Raw genomic sequence first — 24,529 nt, 5'->3', positions numbered from 1 at the left:
TTTTCATTCATGTGGATTTTCCAGCATTTATGGTTCATGCTTAATTATCCTGGACCAGTTGGTGGTGAGCTACCTCCTCAATCATTATAGTCATTAAATTGTAGTGTTATGATGCCAGCAGGTGGTATTATTGGACGAATCAGACTTCTTTGATAACCCATTTCTTTAAATTTTGGGCATTGAGAGTTTGATGGACCTTTTCCTTGGATTATTTACACTTAAGTTTAGATTTTCTCAGCTTCAAATATTTCATTCAGGTTTGAGTCAAAGACTAATCCGAAACTTTTAAACCAAAACCCTGTGCAAACAATTTCCCAACTGTGCTGAATTAACTCCTTCCTCTGGGAGAAGGTCTTTTTACATGTAACTTCAAACAGGAATTCGGCAAACAAACTAAAAACTTTCCAATCTATGGGAGGTTTCATATTTCATTCAGAAAGTTCCTTATGAAATTGCTCAGATTTATAGCTTGTTTTAATCCATGAATTACAATGATTATTTGTTCACTTTATTGAATGAATCTGCTGTATTTATTGATGATTACAATTTGAAAACAATTTACATTGATTCCAGTGAATGATGGCAGATTTAATAGGCTGATAAAGAGGTGAAAAGAAGATGAAAAAAATGTTGCATTGTTCGTTTGCTCCCAGAAAATCCTAATTATTTAGTATAATTGTTCAAAATGTCTCTAGTAATTAGTTCCATAATCACCCCAAAGTGTCCATCTCCAGTTGATCCAAGGTCTCCTTCTGACGCTTTGTCAGGATCTTTCCTGTTGGCTTCTGTCCTGTTTTCTGGTAAATCTAACATCAAACTTCCCTTCTTGATATGTTGACATGGGTTGTCACACTGACAGAGTCTTATTTTCCTTTGTAGTCCTGCTGAAACTCATGCCAAGTCATTTGATGTTCTCTGTATCGAAACGACAGCATTTGACCCGATCCCAAAACCATGCCTTTCTTGAACTGTCCTTCAGAAATGCCCCATGTTCAGATATGGACATTCAGTGCGGATAGACTAGGGCCAACAGCGACAGGAGTTATAGAAACATTTTAAAACGTGCAGGTGTAGGCCATTTGGCGCTTTGAGCCTGCACTACCATTCAATATGATCATGGCTGATCATATAATTTCAGTGTCTCACTCCCACTTTCACACTATACCCTTTGATCCTTTTAGCCACAAGGACCACGTCCATCTCCCTCTTGACTGTATCCCATGAACTGGCCCCAATAGCTTTCAGTGGGAGAGAATTCCACAGGTTCACAACTCTCTGGAGTGACAAAACTCTTCTTCATCTCAATCCTGAATGACTTTATTCTTAAACTGTGACCCCTTGTTCTGGCTCAGAGTGGGTTTGCGACCTTTCTGTTTGCCTCCTCATGGCTCAGGTGGAGCTATGGGTTAGACCTGACCTCAGCAGGGTAACATCCTGGTAAATCTGTTCTGACCACTCTCCAGCTTTATTAATATCCTTCCTGTAATAGGCCAACCAGGACTGCACACAGTACTCCAGAAGAGGCCTGACCAATGTCCTGTACAACTTTAGCATAATGTCCCAACTCCAATCCTCAAAGGTCTGAGCTAAATGCCTTCCTGACTATCCCATGTATATGTGATGAATTATGTACCTGAACCCCTAGGTCTGTCTGTTCTGCTTTGCTCATAAGTTGATACAGCTGATACCAACTTTATACTGGCCTCCTGCACTGTTGATAAAAGATGAGAATACAAATCAGTGATTGTGACCCTGCTGACAGTGCCTGCAGTTTTCAGAACTGTCAGGAGAGGGAGCTGCAAACTCAGGCTTGCTCCATTTATTGATGCCCAGACACCAAGGCTCCCTCAAAAATTTTGGAGACATCTCAGTGACAATGGGACTAGAATCAGTTCTGGTTATGCAGTGACAGTGACCCTATCTCTGAGTCAGATGTTTGACGTTCAAGTCCCACCTGTCTCAGACATGTGCTATGAGCTGTTGAAACAAATTCAGTGAAAACATCAATTTAAAATGTTTGCAGTGTTTCACTCCAGACACCTGAGGGATGACAATGGAATAGTTTTGGATTTGAATGGCAAGAGTGAGGTGAAAATGATTTAAAGTAGAACAAAACTGAAAATGACAGAACAACAAACTCACTGTTTTTTCTCATACAGCTCTCTCCCTGTTGGTGCTGCATTTTGTTTACTCAATCCTTGTTAAATATGTGAGAATGTTTTACTATGTTAAAGGCGCTATTACAATGCAAACTGTTCAACTGAATGAGCTTGAGAGATGGGTTCAATATTAATTCAAACTGAGGTTTTCATCTGTGATTGTTTGCCTTTTTGCACAAGAAAGGAGCTTGCTAACAGGATCGAGAAACCTTGCTAACCAACCCTTTGAACTTGGAGAGACAAAACAGTACAAGATGGGGTCAGCCACACAGTTGAAGCTCATCAGCAGCAGCCCGACATGGTAAACCTCAAAAATACTGTCAGCAAAGGGACAGTCGTACTCAAATATGCTTCGGACCATCAGGAAAATGTGATAAGGGGCAAAGCAAACCAGGAAAATTATGATTATCCCAGATACTAACTTTTTTATTCTTAATTTCCGCTGTCGTTCAGACCCACGGAGATTTTGCACAACCCTCAACAATTTAAAGTAAGAGTAGAGGAATAAAATCAAAGGGAGACCAAAGCCAATGGAGAGTTTGTAAATATTTAAATATTTGTCCTTTAGGCGCAGAGGATAATGTTCGAAACACAGGGTGTCATTCCCCTCATCTTTACTGAGAACCTTGGAGCCCATGTAAATGGTGCAGACGGCTATCTCCTTGAGCCAGATGAGAATACTGATGAGCAAAGCTGCCTTCCTGCTGTGTATGAATTTAAATTTCAGAGGGTAAGCCACAACAAGGTAGCGGTTAATGGCAATGAAGCAGAGGAAGCCAATACTGATGTAAATATTCTGGTAGAGGAGCAGACCGCTGAAGATGCAAAGTTCCCGAGAATGTTGCCAGTCATCGTGCTGCAGCATGTACTGAATCCACAAAGGTAAGGAAAGGAGGTACAAAAGGTCTGAGATGGTCAGATTACAGAGATAGACTCCCAGCTCATTCTTCTGCCTGATTTGTAGGTAGCTGTGATACAGGGACAGCAGGTTGGTCGGGAGGCCAATGATGAAGACCCCAATGTAAACGGCGGGAAACAGGATCTGGTGGATTTCGTGGTCGACAGTGCAGTTGCTCATCGTTCAATCCAACCCTGGAATGATCTGTCCAATAAACGTTTTTCAGGTGCTCCTGAGTTTGCGGTCCTCAAACTTTGATATAATTTTGTATTTAATACTTCTTCCCTGAAATATGTCTCCCTAGGGGTAAAAGCAGAGAATATGTTAAACAATATCATCATTAAAGGTAAAGCAGACAAAAAGGGCATGTGTTCACAGTGCCAGTGTCAGCTGTGTGAAAATTCCAGAGAATCTGCCTCATTCATGTGTTCTTTCCATATTAGCATTGCAATTTTTCAAAATACAAAATGTTTATTTGTCTGGTCCAGTTGTCCTGGAGAAGGTGATGGTAAGCTGCCTTCTTGAATTCCTGTAGATAATTACACTCAAAGGATTGTTGCAGAGGGAGATCCAGGATTTTGACCCAGCAAAACTGAAGGAATGTCAATATAGTTTGAGAAATGACAGAGCTAGATTCCCAGCTCATTCCACTGGCTGATCTGCCAGTAGTTGTGATTAGGCATGGCAGTGTATTTCCAAGTCAGGGTGGTGTTTGGTGTGGGGGTAACCTTGCATGTGGTGGTGTTCCCAAGTATCTGCTGCCATTGTCCATCTGGGTGGTTGGGCTTGTGTGTATATGTGATGTTAAACTTGTTGAGTTTCTGCAGTGTGCCCTGTGGATGGTACCGTTCCCCACCACCCTCATCTGCCTGGCCGAGCACATCCTCACTTTGAACAACTTCTCCTTTAACTCCTTTCACTTTACTTAAATCAAAGAGATGGCCATAGATATTTCTGTGGGACCCATGTATGACTTTTTTTATGGGGCATGTGGAACATTCCTTGTTCCTGTCCTATTCCAGCCATCCCCCCACAGCTCATTCTTTTATACATCAATGACATTGTCGGTGATACTTCCCTCGCTTGTCTGGAATTGGCAAAATTTATTTTGCATCAAGTTTCCAGCTCACTCTCACCTAAGTTTTTTCCAAACCTTAAGTTTTCAAACTTAAGAGCTTCTGCAAGTAGATAAATGCAGTCAAAACGGAGCCTCTGCATTTACAACCCCTTTGAAAAAATACCCAAAGACAATATAACCTTGTTAAAGGAGCAGCACTGTCACACTTCCCCCTTATAAAAAATGAACTATCAATATTTAAAGATGGCTTCATTTTAAAACCCCTTAATCTTACACTGTTAGTACACTACAACATATATACGTTACATTGACAATAATCATGCAAATATGCACAGTAAATTCTATTACAGTCTGTTTTACTACCATCAAACGCCTCTGTATTACATTTGCGGCTCAACAATGTGTCGGCAATCGTGTTTCCTTGTCCTGCCACTTGCACAGTTTTCAAATTGAAATACTATAACAACAAGCTCCACCTAACAATCTGGAAGTTTTGTCCTTAAATTTCTCCACAACCTTTAATGGGCTATGATCAGTGTATATGATTGGCTCAGATATATTACTGGTAAGATAAACATAGAAATGTTGTAATGCCAACACCAAGCTCAAAGTCTCCGTCTCAACTGTCAAATATTTTTGCTGATGAAAATTCAATTCCTGGACAAATATCTGTAGGTCTTTCTATCTTCTCATCATCTTCCTGTAAGAGCACAGCACCAACACTCACATTAATCGTATCGATAACCACCTTGAATGGTTTTGCCTAATTAGACGTGGCAATACTGGGGCAGTGGTTAATACAGCTTTCAGACTGTCAGATTCCTTCTGACAGTCCACTGAAACGTCTTGCCTTTCTTTAGTAATTCAATGAGTGGAGCAGCCACACTGCTAATGCTTGGTACGAATTTTTGATAAAATCCACTCAATTTCAGGAATTGCAATACAGCTCTTTTTGTCGATGGTCTGGGAAACTCCCCAATTCCCTTTGTTTTTGCATCCCGTGGGACCATTTGTCTGTGTCCAACAACATGGCCCAGGAAGGTGACTTGGGCATTGGCAAAATCACTTATTTCCACACATCTCCCCATGCAGTAGCAATAATTATTTCAGTTCATTCTGATTTTCCTCTGGAAGGTAAGGCAATAAATTATCACAATTTTTGACAACTTCCTCATTGTCCAATTTAACTTGAGGAATGTCCAATTTAGAATCCTCTGTACTTATTTCTTCACTCTGTGCTGTAACCAATCACACAATCTCCTTTGGCTTTCCTTCCCTGTCAATATACGTTTTGAGCATATTCACGTGACAATTCTGTGAGATGTCTTTGTCTGGAGTCCATATATACAAATATGCACTATGTGAATTTTGACTTAGCAATTTCTCCTTAATCAATTTTAGTATCCTGTCACTTCTGCACAAAAACTAATTCAAATAGACTGAATTTGGTTGATTTATTTGATGCATCTCTGATCGCAAAAAGTATAAACAGAATTTCCTTGTCCCAGTCATCTGGATACTCTTGACTACATGTCCTCAACATGGTCTCTAATGTCTGATGCCACCTTTATAGCATTCCCTGCAATTCTGGATGGTATGCAGTAGATTTGAATTGTTTTATTCCTATGCTGTCCATAACTTCCTTAAATAATTTTGATGTGACGTTTGATCTGAACCATGATCTGATTGTATTTCTGTGGGTAGTCCATAGTTAGTGAAAGATTTGCATAACTGCTCCACAATCCTTTTTGCTGTGATATTGCATAGTGGAACAGCCTCTGGAAATCTAGCAGACACAGCCATTATTGTTAACAAATACCGATCCCCACATTTTCTTATACGAAGGGGTCCTACGCAATCAATTAAGACTCTTGAAAAAGGTTCCTCAAATGCAGGAATAGGTATTAAAGATGCGGGTTTTATTACTGCCTGTGGTTTTCCAATTACCTGACATGTATGACATGTCTTGCAAAATTCAACTAAATCTTTGTGCAGTCCAGGCCAGTAAAAATGTTTTTGTATTTTAGCTTGGGTTTTCCTCACACCTAAATGACCACCTATTGGTAGTTCATGCATCACCCGCAACACCTCCTTATTATAAATCATTGGCAGTGTGGATGCATGGCATTCAGGGTAAAGTATTAGCATGGTTGACCAACAGGAAGCAAAGAGTGGGGATAAATGAGTGTTATTCTGGCTGGCAATCAGTAACTAGTGGTGTGTGTCGGGGAACAGTGTTGGTACTGCAATTATTTCTGATTTATATCAATGATTTGGAGTTGGGGACTACGTGTAGGGTATCAGAGTTTGCAGATGACACTAAGATGAGTGGCAGAGCAAAGTGTGCAGAGGACTGTGAAACTTTGCAGAGGAACATAGATACATCGAATGAGTGGGCAGATGGAATATGATGTTAATAAATGTGAAGTCATCCATTTTGGCAGGAGTAACAGTAAAAAGGATTATTACTTGAATGGTTAAAAAGTTGCAGCATGCTGCTATGCAGAGGGACCTGGGTGTCCTTGTGTTTGGATCACAGAGGGTTGGTCTGTAGGCACAAGTAATTAGGACGGCAAATGGAATTTTGTCCTTCATTCCTAAATGGATTGAGTTAAAAAGCAGAGAGGTTATGTTGCAATTGTACAAGGTGCTGGTGAGGCCACACCTGGAGTACTGCATGCAGTTTTGGTCTCCTTACTTGAGAAAGGATATACTGACCCTAGAGGGGGTGCAGAGGAGGTTCACTAGGTTGATTCTGGAGTTGAGGGGTTTGGCTTATGAGGAGTGATTGAGTAGACTGGGATTATATTCATTGGAATTCAGAAGAATGATGGGGGGATCTTATAGAAACATATAAAATTATGAACGGAATGGATGAGATAAAAGTAGAGGGGCTGTTTCCGCTGGCAGGTGAAACTAGAACAAGGGGGCATAGCCTCAAGATTAGGAGGAGCAGATTTAGGACTGAATTGAGAAGGAACTTCTTCACCCAGAGGGTTGTAAATCTAATTGAATTCCTTGCCGAGGGAAGTAGTTGACGCTACTTCAGAAAACGTTTTTAAAGGGAAGGAAGATTTTTTTTTAAATAAAGGAATTAAGGGATATGGTGAAGGGGTGGGCAAGTGGATCTGAGTCCATGAAAAGATCAGCCGAGGGGCCAGACAGCCTACTCCTGCTCCTAGTTCTCATATGTTCCAACATGACTTGATGAACTTCTGCCCATTTCTCAACTACCTGAAAATGTGATGGTCTCCATTTCCTCATTAACACATCATTTTTCAGATATTTGCACACTGGGGTATATCTAGATTCTACTGTGTATGGTTTTTGATACAATTGGTTTGTCACCTATCTGCTCCTGTTTTGTGACAACCATTTGATCACACAGGGTCTTTGGTAATTCCACTTCAGCCTTCTTATCTGTACTCTTTGATCTCTCCTGTTTCCACTGGTGACTTGGTGACCTCATTACCACACAGTCACAAAAAAATCCCAGGATGTGTGTCCTGCAATAGCCCGCGTTTCCACTGGCTTTTCAAACACAGCAGACAACATTCCTACCTGTGAACCAGCGATATCATTAGCAAGGACAAATTGTATTCCAGCAGCTGAAAGTTTGTCCAGTCCTCCAACCATAACTTTCATTGGACACCCTAACCTCACTCTACATAATTGAGTGCTTCTAGTCTCAGCGAGAATTCCTGTTACTGGCACTTTTTCTGGCAATAGTCCTTCAAGGGTACACATCGCCTCAACTTTCAACATCAAAGACTGAGAGGATCCTGTATCTCGTAAAATTGAAACCTCTTTACCTGCTGCTCCTGGTCTATACCCTTTGCAGGTATACGGTTTGAAAAGATCTGGCACTTCCTCCTTAACCAATCTCCAACCAGTTGTACATTCTGGTGCAGCTTTTTACCCTCCACTGTGCTTTCCGTTACCCTCCAACAAAATTCACTGGCTTATCTGTTTTCCTACATCTCTCTTCCCAGTGCTTTTTCTCAAACACCAATACTGATTTCATGCGGCCTACCTTATTGCAGTGAAAACACCAGAGCTTTTTAAGCTCTCTTTCCCCTTCAAGGGTTTCCATTTTACCCTGTGGTAATTTATCCTTGTGATCTTCACCGAGATCCACCTTTCCCCCAGTTTCTATCCCTTGCGGATTGAAATTGATGTTGAAGCCAAACAGTGATTTATGAACCAACTCATAATCATCAGCCATTTCAGCTGCTAATCTTACCATTTTAACTCTCTGCTCTTGCACATGAATTCTCACTACTTCAGAGAGTGATTTTTCCTCCAAATTAATTGTGTCTCTAAGAACATCATTGGCTTGAGTGCCCTTATCCAGCTATTATAGTTACTTTCTTTGATACTTTCAAACCAGAGTCTCTCCTTAAAATCCTGAAACGTTGTCTGTAGGCTTCTGGCACAAGTTCATATGCACTTCAACTGGCTTTCTTCACCTTCTCACACACCCCAGATACCTCCTCTGATAGTGATGTGAGCACCTCACGAGCTCTACATACAAGTTTTGTTTGGATCAACAAAACCCACATAATCACTGGCCACTGCATTTTTTTAGCCACCATCTCAAATGAGATGATAAAGGCTTCTGGATTCTTCTCATCAAATTTAGGCAATGCATGAATATATTTAAACAGTTTCTCACCAGGCCTTTGGTTCCCATGGGTTTGCTCATCCTCACTCTCTTCCTCACTGAGCTTATGTTCAGTCTTCATCCCCATCCATTTAAACTGACTTTCCTGTCTAAGTGCCAATTTCTGATCTTCAAACACCCTCTCTTTCTTTCTATCCTCTCTCCTTTTCTCTCTTTCCCTCTCTTCTCTCTTTCTTTCTCTCCCTTATACTTTTTATTCTGCAAGGGTCTTTCATTCTTTTTCTCTTTCCTCAGCTTTTAATCGTAGTTCAAACAGTTTCATTTCTTTTGCTCTGTCCTTGTCTTTTGCCGCTAACTCAAACTGCTTCATTTTTAATTGAATTTCACCCACCTCCAAAGATTCTGGTTGTGTTTTCAGCAATTTAAAACACTGATCTATTGCTGTAATTATCTCTCCTTTTCTGATGGAAGGAGGCAGATCCAACTCCAGTATGTCGGCTAATCCCAGCAGCTTGGCCTTACTTACCTTTTCTAAGGTCCCCAAAGTCACTTCTTCCGCCCCCAGAAGACCCTTAGTAACTGAAAGAGCTATTGCTATCCCCAGCATTGTTTAAACCAATAGAATTCAACATCCAGAACAAAAGACATGAACAACTATGACTCGCTGCCTTTGCATTGAGCAATCCTAATCCCAAATCGGAATTATAGGACAAATCCTGCACAAAACTCCCAATCTGTTATGGACCAGTCCAGACCCCTTCAAAACAGTGCAAGAAGGTCGCCCAGACCCTAACTCTTTGAGTTGCTTTGAGCAGGTGTAAGTGGATATGCCAGGAGTGATGCAGCTGGTCAAAACCCCTCACTTTTAAACACAAAGTAACAAATGAAACACAAACAAAAGAGGACAGAATACAGAATAACTTAATTTATCCAAAAATCCAACAGATTATCCCAATTTAATGATGCTGTTCTAAATATTTGCAACAATCCCCGTAAACGCCCCTTTGCAACAAAGGTAAAATCAAACACAGGGTCTTACAGAGGAGAGAGAGATGGCAGAGAGATTCTGCATGGAACACTTTCTTCCATAGAGCTGTTTCCATGAGCAGCAACCTCAAAACTGACTGACTGCTTGCTCTGAACAGCCAGACTACTAAACCCAGACTACTAAAACCAGCATCTGCAGACCTCACTTTCTCCTACTAAACCCAAATCAAACCATACCAAACCCGAGTAAAGCTGAGCTGAGAGAAGTGACCACTCCACTTTCATTGTACAAGTGTTTGTTTTTATTTAAGATGTTTCTTCAAGTAGGTAAACACAGACAAAACAGAGCCCCTGTCTTTATGTCCCCTCTGAAAAATAAAACCCAAGGACAACCTAACCTTGTTAAAGGAGGAGCACCATCAGAGTCTCTTTCCATTCTCCCAGTTCCTCCATCTCTTGCAGCTGTTCTGATGATGTTAACTTTGACATAGGGGCCTCTGAAATCTCCACCTTCTTCCTCAACCGAGACTTCCCCAGCACCGTAATTGACAGGGCCCTCAGCTGGGTCCAACCCATCTCACGCACTTCACTCTCAGCCACTCTCTTCCTTCCCACAACAGCAATAGGGTCCCCCTTGTCCTCACCCACCATCCTACCAACATCCACATCCAAAGGATCATTAGCTCCTACTTCTGCCATCTCCAGCAGGATACCCCCAACAGACACATGTTCCCCACCCCTCTCAACCTTCCATAGGGACATTGACTGCAGGAGACCCTGGGCCACTTCTCCTCCACTCCCAAAACCTCCCTCCCGACCCCCAACAGACCCACAGCACCTTCCCCTGCAACTGCAGAACGTGTAACATCTGCCTGTTTACTTCCTCCCTCCTCACTGTCCAAGAGCCCAAACACATCATCCTGGTGAAGCAGCGCACTTCACTCAATCCAATCTACTGCATTCGCTGCTCACAATGTGGTCTCTACACACGGAGAGACAAAACGCAGACTGGGCAACCACTTTGCGGAACACCAACATTCCATCGACTAAAATTACCCGAGCTTCCAGTTGCCTGCCACTTCAACACACCACTCTGTTCCCTGGCCAATATCTGTAACTCAGGCTTGCTGAAGTGCTCCAGCCCAGCTCAGAGCAAGCTGGAACATGGGGTAAACCCTCCTGCTTGATTTAAACCAGCTACACAGAAAATATCTATCCTGTGCAGTAATCTGTGAAAAGTTGAGAGGCCAAGAAATATTTCAAGTAAAAATTAACAACTTGTTTCTTAAGGTATAACTGTGAATAATTAACTAGCAACTATTTGCAACTCCTTCCTCTAACCTATCTTTTACTTTCCCTTCTACAATATAAGTCCGATAAAACCCCCAAGTAAGATTTACCAAAAATTCAAATTTCAAAACCAGCCAGCTGTCAAATCTTCTCTTTATACCTTCCTCTGTCTTCTTTTCTTCTTCTCAGGGATTTCTGTTTCACAGGTCACTGATCGATAAAGCTACCTTTACAGAAGTTATTTTTCGGACAGTCTGTCCATGCTGGTGGCTTGGCAGTTCTCTCTCAACTGTTCAATTTTCCCCTTTCTTATACCCTCAATTGTGTCATTGGCTTTTAATATTGTCAATATACTAAATACAAACTTGATTGGAGTTTGGGATTTCTTTTGGGGTATAATTTATACTGATTGGCCTAATTCAAATTTGTTTTTGTCTCTAGACAACCAGCTACCCTAGCTGATGGACCACATGTTATATTGTATCTTATTCAGAACACTTGGTGCTGTCAGGTAGTTCTGCTACCTTTTAACTGTCTTAAAGGTGCGGTACACCCACATCTTCATTACACCTCTCCCCTTCAGAAAACCTGAACCATCGAAATGAAAAGATGGCTTCTATTTTTCTTTAAACACATGACCATAACAAACTGATAACTTTAATCTAACTTCACCTGAACTTCTTCCCACATAAGTGTGTAATATATATAAAACATTAAATAAATGCAAATCTCATTTAATCTTTAACAGTTAAATCCACAATGACGCATCTGCGATTACATTCTTACGACACGCAGCATGTATAATTTGTAAATTAAATGTCTGTAACATAAGACTCCAACGAAATAGTCTCATATTCTTTTCTTTAAAGTGTTCTAAGAATGTAAGCGGAATGTGATCTGCATACACAACCATCTCCGACAGATTGTTTGTGGCATACACATTAAAATGTTGTAAGGCCAGTACCAAACTCAATAGTTCCTTTACAACCGTGCAGTCTTTCCTCTGGTGGATGTTGAGGTTCTTTGAAAAGTAACAACTGACAGTTCAATCCCATCATCATCTTCCTGTAGGAGTACAGCTCCAACCCTTACATCACTAGCATCGATGACGACTTTAAAAAGTTTTGAAAAGTTTGGTGTAGCTAAAACTGGTTTGGTGGTTAGTATTGCTTTCAAATGGTCTGGCATTGTTCTGTCCACCGAAACTTTGTGTTCTTCTTCAGCAAATCAGTTAGCGGTGCCACTACACTGCTGAAGTTTGGAATAAACTTCCGTTGGAATCCACTGAGTCCTAAGAATTCTTTCTTTGAGGTTGGTCGTGGAAATTCCTCGATGGCCTTCATCTTTGCGTTCCGTGGGGTGAACCTTCCATGATCGGTGTTATGTCCGAAGAACATCACCTCTGCTTTTTGCAAGTTCTGTTTTCTTTAAGTTTATCACCAGTTTTGCTTCTCATAGTTGTTCAAAGAGCTCTGCCATGTGATCTTTCCAAGACTTACTAAAGATCACTACATCATCCAAACATACTGCGCAATTTGTTAACCCAGCCACAACTCTGATCATGAGTCTTTGGAATGTGGCGGGTGCTTTCTTCATTCCAAAGGGCATCACTTTAAACTGATAGAGCCCATTTGGGGTTACAAACACAGACATTTCTTTCACCTACTCTGATAAATGCCAGTAACCAGGCATTAAATCCAACTTGGTGATGTAAATGGCTTATCTGACTTTCTTGATATTGTCCTCCAATCTAGGAATCGAATATGAGTCTGATTTTGTAACAGCGTTGACCTTCCGATAATCAGCACAGAATCATTGAGTCCCGTCCAGTTAGAGAGCTAAGACGATCGGCGAGCTCCACTCACTCTGGCTCGGTTCGATAATGTCCTCATTGAGCCTGACCTCCACCTCCATCCGGATCTGTCTGGCTTTGAAAGGATTTAGCCGATAGGGATGTTGTTTTATCGGAGCAGTATTCCCTACGTCTACTTCATGTACAATAGCATTAGTCCTCCCCATCTAATTCTTACATATGTCCTCATACTGCAGTAACAAATCTTTCAACTGTGTTCTATGCTCCTAAGACACATAGCTTGCTAACCTAATCTATTTTGAGGCGCATCAAAATCCATGTCATCTCGATTTGATTCCTCACACTGCAGGGCAGTAACCAACACCTGATTCTCCAGTTCTTTCCCTCTAGTGGGCGGCACAGTGGTTAGCACTGCTGCCTCACAGCGCCGGAGACCTGGGTTCAATTCCTGCCTCAGGCGACTGACTGTGTGGAGTTTGCACGTTCTCCCCGTGTCTGCGTGGGTTTCCTCCAGGTGCTCCGGTTTCCTCCCACAGTCCAAAGATGTGCAGGTCAGGTGAATTGGCCATGTTAAATTGCCCGTAGTGTTAGGTAAGGTGTAAATGTAGGGGTATGGGTGGGTTGCGCTTCGGCGGGTCGGTGTGGACTTGTTGGGCCAAAGGGCCTGTTTCCACGCTGTAATGTAATCTAATCTAATCTAATCTAGTATAATACGGTTTCAACATGTTCACATGACATACCCGATACCTTTTTTCTCTATCTGGCATCTTTACTCGATAGTTCACCTGACTCAACTTTTTCTCAATTTGATAGGGACCACTAAACCTGGCTTTGAAGGGATCTCCTATCACTGGTAACAGTACTAACATGTCAACCCCTCGGGAAAATGTCCGAGTCTCAGAGCTTTTATCTGCCACCTGCTTCATTCTACACTGTGCTCTCTTTAGGTGCTGTTTAGCTAATTCACCTACTTGACTCAATCTCTCACTCACCTCCGTTACATAATGTAAGTGTGAAATCTCCGACTTTGGTCCTGCCAATTTTTCTTGAATTAATTTCAAAGGGCCTCTCACTTCATGCCCAAATATTAACTCGAAGGAAATGAACTGACGAGATTCATTTGGGGCATCTCTAATAGCAAACAATATGAATGGGATACCTTTATCCCAATCATTCGGATAATCCTGAGAATATGCTCTAAACATCGTCTTCAGGGTCTGATGCCACCTTTCTAAAGCTCCCTGGGATTCAGGATGATACGACCTGGATTTAAAGTGCTGTATACCTAAGCTATCCATAACCTCCTTAAACAGCCTAGCAGTAAAATTTGGCCCTTGTCCTGACTGAATCTCTCTGGGTAGCCCATACCATGTGAAGAAACCTACTAACTCTTCTACCACCTTTTTTGCCTTAATGCTCCAAGGAATTGCCTCCGGAAATTTGTAGACACATTCATTATGGTTAACAAGTTCTGGTTCCCACTTTTAGTTCTCGGGAACGGACCTACACAATCAATTGTAACCCACATGAAAGGTTCTTCAAATGCAGGAATTGGCAACAAAGGTGCTGGTTTTATTACTGCCTGTGGCTTACCTACCATTTGGCATGTATGACATGTGGGGCAAAGGTTAACCACATCCTTGTGCATTCCAGGCCAATAAAAATGTTTTTGTACCTTAGCCTGAGTCTTTTGTACCCCTAGGTGACCTCCTACCAGTAGTTCATGTGCTACCCATAACACCTCCTGTCTGTATGCTACGGACAAATCAACCACGTTTCTCCTATGCACTAACCTGCCCGTGGTCTCCATTTCTGCCTTAGGATTCTATCTTTCAGATAATAACCCTCTAAAATATTCTCTGCCTCCTTTGCTGAGTACACATCCACATATATATCATTTATCATCTTGTCTTGCTGTTGCAAGTCTCTTAATCTTTCAGGACTAAACACTTCTGTCTGACCCTCTGCATGTTCAGGTTTTTCCTGCACCATTACTTCAAGCATTATTGCTAACTGAACTTCAACTCTATCTTTCTCTTTACTTTTTGCTTCATGCTGTGACTTATGATAAATGGATCTGGTTACCGCATAGTCTGGGAAAATACCAGGATATTTCTGTTTTAACTCCTCAGTTTCTTGGTCTTCCTTGGGCTTCTCCATAACAAGGGGTGTCCCTCTCACCTTGGATCCTGCTAAATCATTCCCAAGAACAAACTGAACTTCTGGAACTGACACTCTGTCAATCACTCCCACTGTAACTTCCCAAGTCTTGAGTTGGCACTCCGACCTGACCTTACATAGGGAACACTAAATTTCTGTCCATCGATCTCACAAATTACCACACTCTCAGGTAACAGATCAGAAAGAGTGCATATTCGCTCATCCCTTACTATCAGCAACAGGTTAGATCCTGTATCTCTCAAAATTATAACTTCTTGCCCTTCTCCCCCTGTTCTTTCTGAGTAGACTTTACCCACAGAGGCAAATTCTTTGTACAAATCAGGTACTAACTCCATACCCAGCCCTGCCTAGGCTGTGCACTGTCCTGCAGCTCCTTGGCTCTTCTTGGGGTCTCTTTTACTACCTTCACTAATGCCACTGGCTTAGCTTCTTTTACCACATCTTTTCTTGTAGTGCCACTCTTAAACGATCAGCATTGTGACTTTACGTGTCCCACCTTGTGGCAATGAAGAGACCTTTTCCCAGTGCTCTTCTGAAACCACCAGCACTGTAATTTTCTGTGTTCCACTCCATTACAGTGAAAATACCTGAGGCCTTTCACCTCTTCAATCAAGATTAGAGTGGTGCTGGAATAGCATAGCAGGTCATGCAGCATCCGAAGAGCAGGAAAATCAATGTTTCAGACAGGAGCCCTTCACCTCCTGTCCACTCTCTTGAGAGTCTTTAACCTGTGATAAAATCTTACCAGTGTTCTCTACTCTTTCTTTAGTAGTGTAGGATCTCCCCTTCTCCCAACTTCTATCTCACACAGGATGAAATTCTGGCTGGAAGCTTGTCTTATGCACCATAGAGTCATAGAGATGTACAGCATGGAAACAGCTGTCCTTCTCACTTCCTGAACTTTCTGTTCCTCCATGTGAATTCTTACTATCTCTGGAAGTGAGTTTTTAAACTCCTCCAGCAGAACAATCTCTCTTAGAGCCTCAAAGGTCTTATCTATTTTTAAAGCACGCACCCATTGATCAAAATTACTATAATTAATTCTTTCGAACTCAACATAAACCTGACCTGGTTCCTTCTTTGTATTTCTGAACCATTGTCTACATGCTTCTGGTACCAATTCATAAACACTTAAAATAACTTGTTTGACCTCTTCATAATCTCTTGATACCTCATCTGACAGTGTGGAAAATACCTCATTAGCTCTGCCTACCAGTTTAGTCTGAACTAGCATTACCCATAAATCCTTGTACCACTCCATCTGCCTAGCCAATGTTTCAAATGAAATAAAGATGGTTTCAACATCTTTCTCATCAAAATGTGATAGAGTTTTGACATATTTGTATATATCACTACATTCTCTTTTAATCTCCATCCTGTTAACTTGACTTTGCTAAGTCAGAATTTCTCAAGTTCAAATTCTCTTTCTCTCTCTTTCTTTTTCTTCTCTCTCCTCTCTCTCTTTCTTCTCTCTTTTTCTCTTTCTCTCTCTCTTTGTTTAACTTCTAACACCATTTTCCTCAATTGTAATTTAAGTTTTTCTACCTCTCCTGCACTTGTCTGTTCCTCTGATACACCTAAGTGTTTGAGTAATTCCCTTACAATTTAAGCTTTTCAATGTTAGTCATTGGGGATTCAATAGTTAGAGGGTCAGATAGAAGGTTTGTTGGGAATGAACAAGACTCACGGTTGGTGTGTTGCTTCCCAGGTGCCAGGGTCTGTGATGCCTCAGATCGTGTCTTTGGGGTCCTGAAGGGAGAGGGTGATCAGCCCCAAGTCGTGGTCCACGTAGGTACCAACGACATAGGTTAAAAGAGGGATAGGGATGTAAGGCAGGGTTTCAGGGAGCTATGGTGGAAGCTGAGAGCTAGAATAAACAGAGTTGTTATCTCTGGTTTGTTACCCATGCCACGTGATAGCGAGGCAAGGAATAGGGAGAGATATCAGCTGAACACATGGCTGAAGGGATGGTGCAGGAGGGAGGGTTTCAGGTACATGGATAATTGGGGCTCATTCTGGGGAAGTGGGACCTCTACAAACAGGATGGTCTTCACTTGAACCAGAGTGGTACTAATATCCTGGGTGGGAAATTTGCTAGTGCTATTCAGGTGCGTTTAAACTAGCTCAGCAGGGGGATAGGAACCTGAGGTGTAGTTCTAGTGCACAGGAGGATGAGATTAGGGAGGACAGGGACAGGATTTCACTGTCACAGGAATGTGCTGACAGACAGCAAGCTAGTTTGAAGTGTGTCTACTTCAACACCAGAAGTATCCAAAATAAGGTATGTGAGCTTGCAGCATGGATAGATACCTGGGACTTCGATGTTGTGGCCATTTCGAAGACATGGATAGTGCAGGGTGAGGAATGGATGTTGCAGGTTCCAGAGTTTAGATCTTTCATTAAGAATAGATAAGGCAGTAAAAGAGGAGGAAGCGTGGCCTTGATAGTCAAGGACAGTATAACGGTGGCTGAAAGAACTTTTGACGAGGACTCGTCAACTGAGGTAATGTGGGCTGAGGTTAGAAACAGGAGAGGAGAGGTCACACTGCTTGGAATTTTTTATAGGCCTCCGCAGAGTTCCAGGGAGGAGGAAGAGAGGATTGGCAAAACTATTCTGGGTAGGAGTGAAAGAAACAGGGTGGTCATTATGGGGACTTTAACTTCCCCAACATTGACTGGAAATGCTATAACTCTAGTATGTTGGATGGTTCAGTTTTGGTCCAATATGTACAGGAGGGTTTCCTGACACAGTATGTCGAAGGGGAGGGGAGGCCACACTGGATCTGGTGCTTGTTAATGAACCAGGCCAGGTGTTTGATTTAGTTGTTGGTGAGTACTTTGGAGGAAGTGCCCATAATTCAGTTACGTTTAGTTTAGCGATGGAAAGGGACAGGTACATGCCACAGGGCAAGAGTTATCGATAGGGCAAGGGCAATTATAATGCATTCAGGCAAGACCTAGGATGCATTGAGTGGGTAGCAAAATGCAGGGGATGCAGACAATGGAAATGTGGAGCTGGAATAAGGAACAGATATTGCGTGTCCTTGATAGGTATGTCCCTGTCAGGCAGGAAGGAACTGATAAGGTAAGGGAACCATGGTTTACTACAGAAATTGCATCTCTTGTTACGCAGAAGAAGGAGGCTTTTGTGACAAATGAGACAAGATAGTTCAGATGAGGGTATGGAGAGTTACAGATTAGCTTGGAAGAATTTAAAGAAAGAGTTAAGAAGAGCAAAGAGAGGACACGAGCAGTGTTTAGCAAATAGGATAAAGGAGAACCCTAAAGCTTTTTAATAGGTATGTGAGGAATAAAAGGATGACCAGGGTAGGAATAGGGCCAGTCAAAGACAGAAGTGAGAAGTTGTGTGTGGACCCTGTGATGATCGGAGAGGTGCTAAACGAATATTTCTCATCAGTTTTCACACAGGGAAAAGAGTATATTGTAGAGGATAAGAATGAGATATGAGATATTAGACTAGAAAGGATCGAGGTTAGTTGCGAACAGGTGTTATCAATTCTAGAAGGAGTGAAAGTAGACAAGTATCCTGGGCCAGATGAGATTTATCCCAGGATTCTCTGGGAAGCTAGGGAGGAGGTGTTGGTGCCTTTTGTTTTGATCTTTGAGTCGTCATTGTCTACAGATTTAGTACCAGAGGACTGGAGGATTGCAAATGTTGTGCCATTGTTCAAGAAGGGCAGTAGAGATGACCCAAGTGATTATAGACCAGTGAGCCTTACATCTGTTGTAGGAAAAGTTTTGGAAAGGAATATAAGAGATAGGATTTATAATCATCTAGCAAGCAACAATTTGATTGCAGATATTCAACATGGTTTCGTCAAGGGCAGGTCATGTCTCACAAACCTCAATGAGTTTTTTGAGAAGGTGACCAAGCATGTAGATGAGGGTAGGGCAGTTGACGTGGTGTACATGGACATCAGTAAAGCCTTTGATAAGGTTCCACATGGTAGGCTGTTGGAGAAAATGTAGAAACATGGGATTGAAGGTGATCTAGCAGTTTGGATTAGAAACTGGCTTTCTCTAAAAAGGCAGAAGTGGTGGTTGATGGAAAATATTCAGCCTGGACTCCGGTTATTAGTGGTGTGCCACAAGGATCTGTTTAGGAACCAATGCTGTTTGTCATTTTTATAAATGACTTGGACGCAGGCATAGGTGGATGGGTCAGTAAGTTTGCAGATGACACTAAAGTTGGTGGAATGGTAGACAGTGTGGAAGAAGTTGCAGGGGGACTTGGATAAACTGCAGAATTGTGCTGAGAGGTGGCAAATGGAATTCAATGCAGATAAATGTGAGGTGATTCACTTTGGGAAGAATAACAGGAAGGCAGAGCACAGCGTCAATGGAAAGATTCTTGGTAGTGTGGATGTGGAGAGGGGTCTTAGAGTCCATGTGCATAGATCCCTGGAAGTTGTCACCCAGGTTGATAGTGCTGTTAGAAGGCATACAGTGTTTTAGGTTTTATTGGTAGAGGGATTGCGTTTCTGAGCCATCATGCTGCAACTATACAAAACGCTGGTGCGGCCACACTTGGAATATTGTGTACAGTTCTGGTCACCTCATTACAGGAAGGACGTGGAAGCATTGGAAAAGGTGCAAAGGAGATTTACCAGGATGTTGCCTGGTCTGGAGGGAAGGTCTTATGAGGAAAGGCTGAGAGACTTCGGTCTGTTCACATTGGAAAGAAGAAGGCTAAGAGGGGATTTAACAGAGATATACAAGATGATCAGAGGATTATATAGGGTAGACAGTGAAAGTTGTTTTTCTAGGATGATGACATCAGCATGTATGAAGGGCCATAGCTGCAAACTGAGGGGTGATAGATTTAAGACAGATATCAGAGGCAGGTTCTTTACTCAGAAAGTGGTAAGGGCGCAGAATGCTCTACCTGCCAATTTAGTTAACTCAGCCACATTAGGGAGATTTAAACAATCCTTGGATAAGCACATGAATGATGATGGGATAGTGTGGGGATATGGGCTTAGATTAGTTCACAGGTTGGCGCAACATTGAGGGCTGAAGGGCCTGTTCTGCGCTGTATTGTTCTATGTTCCATGTTTACTTTTGTCCTTGGTTAAACCCAAATCTAACTTCTTTGCTAATTCTAAAAGTATGGCTTTTTACTTTCCTTGTAAAATGTTTTGGCAAATTTGAGAATCATCTTCAAATCTCAGAACCTCTATCAATTTTAAGAGCTATTTCTTTCACTATTAATTTAATCAACCACAAGTCAACAAAATTAAACAAATTGCATCACGTACGTTTTATGTAAATGGTACGTTTTATTAATGCTAACCTGCAAGTGTTTAAATCTGCTGGATTTTTTGTACCCCCAAAATCTATTCAAATCTGTCTAAACCAGTTCAAATCACAAATTGAAGACCCAGATTGTTCAAATCACGGACAAAAGCCCCCCAAACCGTTCAAATCCCAGTGATGAGCCCCCAAACTGTTATGTCATGGGGCTAATTTAAACCAGCAACACAAAAAGGATTTGTCCCATGCATTAATCTGTGAAAAGTTGAGGGGCCCAGAACAACTTAAAGTAAAAATTAACAACATTATTTCTTAAAGTATAACAGAGAATAATTAGTTAACAACTATTTATAACTCCTTCTCCGAACCTATCTTTTACTTTCCCTTCTATAATACGAGTCTGATAAAATCCCGATTAAGATTTATCAAAAATTCAAATTTCAAAACAAGTCAGCTGTTGAATCTTTTCTTTATATCTTCCTGTGTCTTCTTTTCTTCTTCTTAGGGATTTCTGTTTCACTGGTCACTGATCGATAAAGGTACCTTTAAGAGAGCTATTTTTTAGGCAGCCTGTACATGCTGGTGGCTTGGCAGTTCAGTCTCAACTGTTCAATTTTCCCCTTAATTATACCTCCAAAGCATCGGATTGTGTCATTGGCTTTCAATGTTGTCAATATACCAAATTCAAACTTGATTGTGGAGTTTGGTATTTCTTTGGGGGTATAGTTTAAACTGATTGGCCTAATTCAAATTTGTTTTTGTTTCTAGGCAACCAGCTAGCCTAGCTACTGGACGACATGTTACATTGTATCTTATTCAGAACAGTTAGTGCTGTCGGGGATACTGCTAGCTTTTTCCGCTTTTAAAGGTACAGTACACCCACATCATAACAGGAAGAATAGCACATCATTTCCTACTTGAGGACTCTATAGCTTTGTGGACTCAATATTGAGTTGAACAATTTTGGGGTGTGAGATACTTTCTCCCATGTCCTTAACCCAGCCCACACACACCAGGTCTTGGCATCATACAGGTGGAAGTGAGAACTGCAGATGCTGGAGACCAGAGTCAAGGGAGTGGTGCTGGAAAAGTACAGCAGGTCAGACAGCATCCGAGGAGCAGGAGAATCGACGTTTCTAGCAAAAGGCTGATCAAGCACCACAGTCTTGACTTTTGGCATCATACAGACTGCTACCAACACACTACCCACTGTCAGTCGCTATTAGTCCCCATTAGTAACTATTCATTCCCTAGAAACAGATCTTTAACCACTCCTTTGACTGTTCAACTGTTTCCCTCTCTCAGGTCTATGTCCATCTCTGTTTAATCTCTGCCCCCCACCCCCCCTTCCCCGTACCCTATCTTCTGTATGAAAACCATCCTTTCCCTAGCTACCATCAGTTCTGATGAAAGGTCACTGGACCCTATACATTAACTTTAATTTCTGTCTGCACATGCTGCCAGACCTGCTGAGATTTTCCAGCAATTTCTATTATTGTTTCAGATTTCCAGCCCCCGCAGTTCTTTCGGGTTTTTGCATTTTCAGATTTCTGCTGCCCTTGCCCTTCCAGCTGGAAGTGGTTGTGGGTTTGGACGGTGCTGTCTGAGGGTCTTGGGTGAATTTCTGCAGTGCATCTTGTAGATGGTACACACACCGCTGCTACTGGAAGCAGAGAGAATTGCTGACTATCTCCAGCAATTTCTGTGTTTGATCCAAACCAGGAATATCCAATCCCACCAGGTCCATTTCCCGCGGATTGCTGAGAGTAACAGAGACACTTTCACAGTTTAACAACTTCGAAACAAAAACCGTCATCAAATCACTCAGCTCTGATTTTCCCGCCAACTTCTCTTCCTCTTCGTGCACTACACTTCATTCTCTCCCCTGGGTTCTGCGGATAGTTAGAAACCAATGGAAGTGTTACCTGTGAGTCAGTCCCTGTTGTCTATTCCTGACAGACAGTCGGACCTGTTCCGGAATTTCCTTCTTGGGTGAATTGATCGATGTGAAGTTTGGCGACTCTTTCCACGTTACAGTTAGTCGCCTCTATCCCCCTCGATTTGCACGGACTGGCATTCACAACAAGTGCTTAAGGGTCAAGGAGAAACCAGGACTCACACCGATCTATATCATCACCGTCTTCTCACAGAGACTGAGCACCATCTACATCCACACACACACACCCTGTGCTGTTTCTGCACCATTTCTGGTCTGAAGGTGAGTTTATGTAGCCGTCAGAGAGAGAGAGAGAGCTCTCTACATCACAGCGCCGTGCCCTTTAGTGCAGGAATCTCCGAGACTTAGAGGCTGTAACCCAGATAAGTACAAACAAATGACCAAGCTTTCCGAGAAATTTGATTCCTTTCCCGCCCCTTCTTTGCTAACATCACATCCCGACTGATCAAGACCAGACTTGTCATCTTCAACTCAGGAGACAGTCAAACTTGCACACACTGAATCTTACAATTTTTCAGTTGACCCGAGTAAAGAATCTCAATATCCGAGAACAAAAGAACGGGAAATGTTAATGTTGGAACAACCAATCCCAAAGGAATATTATTTTCTGACAATAAACATAAGTTTCTGTTTAATTGGTGCAATATTTTATTTTACAATTTAATGTCACCTTTTGAATATAAAATCTGGATTTCCAAGCCATATAGTCACATACCTAAATATTTCTCAACTGTCCTCAAACCCCCACCTGTTGACCCAGTCCACAGGCAATCCACACCCTCTGCTTCCACTGTCCCTTCACCTGTTCACTCCCTTTCCTTAAACTCCTCAACCACACCCTTCACTTGGAGCATGGTGACCCTCAGATTAATCTCACCACTAGTCCTCTTCATCTAGAGAACAGCCATGGGGTTTTCTGGGACCCTGGTGGCTTTACTCTCCCTTTTTTTGAGTCTGTCTTGTCCTCTCCAACCTCCCCTTTTCTTCCTTTTATCTTTTCCTCTTCATTTCAATCTCTCAGTCCACTTCTCAATCCTGTTCAATCCATCATCATTCCAACAATCTCTCCCACTCAATATGAAGCAGAAAGCCCCCTCCTCTCCTTACTCCCGGTTGGAATACAGTTTTAAAATGAATTCTTTCACCTCACTGCCTCTGAGGCTGACCCTAATATCAATACTCCACAAGCTGTAAAGTCAGAACCCCACTCTCTTCCATTTAATGGTGATACTGCACAGTCTTCGTGTAAGAATAACATACTTTTAAACAACCTGTGCACTTATGACACATGTTACCAGTGGATAGGATTTAAGCAAAAATTATTCACAGGATGAGGGCATTGCTGGCTAGATTTATTGACCATCCCAGAAGATAGTTAAGAGTCACCTATGTTGCTTTGTTTCTGGAGTCTCGTGTAGACCAGACCAGGTAAGGATGGCAGTTTCCTTCCCTAAAGGACATTAGTGAACCAGATGGGTTTTTTTTGACAATTGACAATGGATTCATGGTCATCATCAGACTCTTAATTCCAGATTTTTATTGAATTCAAATTCCACCCTCTGCAATGGATCCAAACCAGGATCTTCGGGAACATTGGTCTCTGGATTATCAGTCCAATGATAATAGCACAAGGCCATTGCCTCCCCTCATGAATGCTAACCCAGATGTAGGGACACTACCACTGTACCATAAGTGCCCTCATTGTCTTCCTCGACTTACCACACCCCTCAATACACTCCACCAAAATGCCCTGCTCTGATTTTCAACTGCTCTTCAAATGGGGCAGCATGGTGGCTCAGTGGTTAGCACTGTTGCCTCACAGCACCAGGGTCCCAGGTTTGATTCCAGCCTCGGGCGATTGTCTGTGTGGAGTTTGCACATTCTCCCCGTGTCTGCGTGGCTTTCCTCTGGGTGCTCTGGTTTCCTCTTACAATCCAAAGATGTGTGGGTCAGGTGAATTGGCCATGCTAAATGGTGCATTAATCAGAGGGAAATGGGTCTGGGTGGGTTACTCTTCGGAAGGTCGGTGTGGATTGGTTGGGCTGAAGGGCTTGTTTCTACACTGTAGGGAATCTAATCTAAATCTGATTTATCCCCTTCTCCTGATTCAAATTTCTACTTCCAGATTCCTGTCTCTTCTCGTTGGTTTTTGATTTCTCATTCATGCCATACTATATGGGAATATCTCACATGGTGAGGATATTTTAGGATGGAATCTAGATTTCACAATACTGGGTAGGTCTTGTGTTGAAACGGCATCATGTGCAC

The 24,529-nt window shown here is 42.1% G+C and overlaps 1 protein-coding gene across 1 annotated transcript; it reads right to left on the bottom strand.

Annotated features, from left to right (window-relative positions):
• Positions 1–471: 471 nt before the first annotated feature.
• On the bottom strand, positions 472–22,533 carry LOC122553349 (G protein-coupled receptor 68-like). The gene is made up of 2 exons (XM_043696934.2): positions 22,230–22,533; positions 472–3,357 (listed from the first exon to the last, which is right to left on the bottom strand). The coding sequence occupies exon 2, from the start codon at positions 3,235–3,237 to the stop codon at positions 2,290–2,292; it is 948 nt and encodes a 315-aa protein (XP_043552869.2). The 5' UTR covers positions 3,238–3,357; positions 22,230–22,533; the 3' UTR covers positions 472–2,289.
• Positions 22,534–24,529: the final 1,996 nt, after the last annotated feature.

This window comes from Chiloscyllium plagiosum, unplaced genomic scaffold, assembly GCF_037043375.1.
Source record: "Chiloscyllium plagiosum isolate Xiang-an unplaced genomic scaffold, Cpla_swu_hap1 HiC_scaffold_8, whole genome shotgun sequence".
Classification (NCBI taxonomy): Eukaryota; Metazoa; Chordata; class Chondrichthyes; order Orectolobiformes; family Hemiscylliidae; genus Chiloscyllium; species Chiloscyllium plagiosum.
The sequence above is the reverse complement of the archived record's forward strand: the minus strand, read 5'-3'. Positions and strand labels throughout refer to the sequence as shown.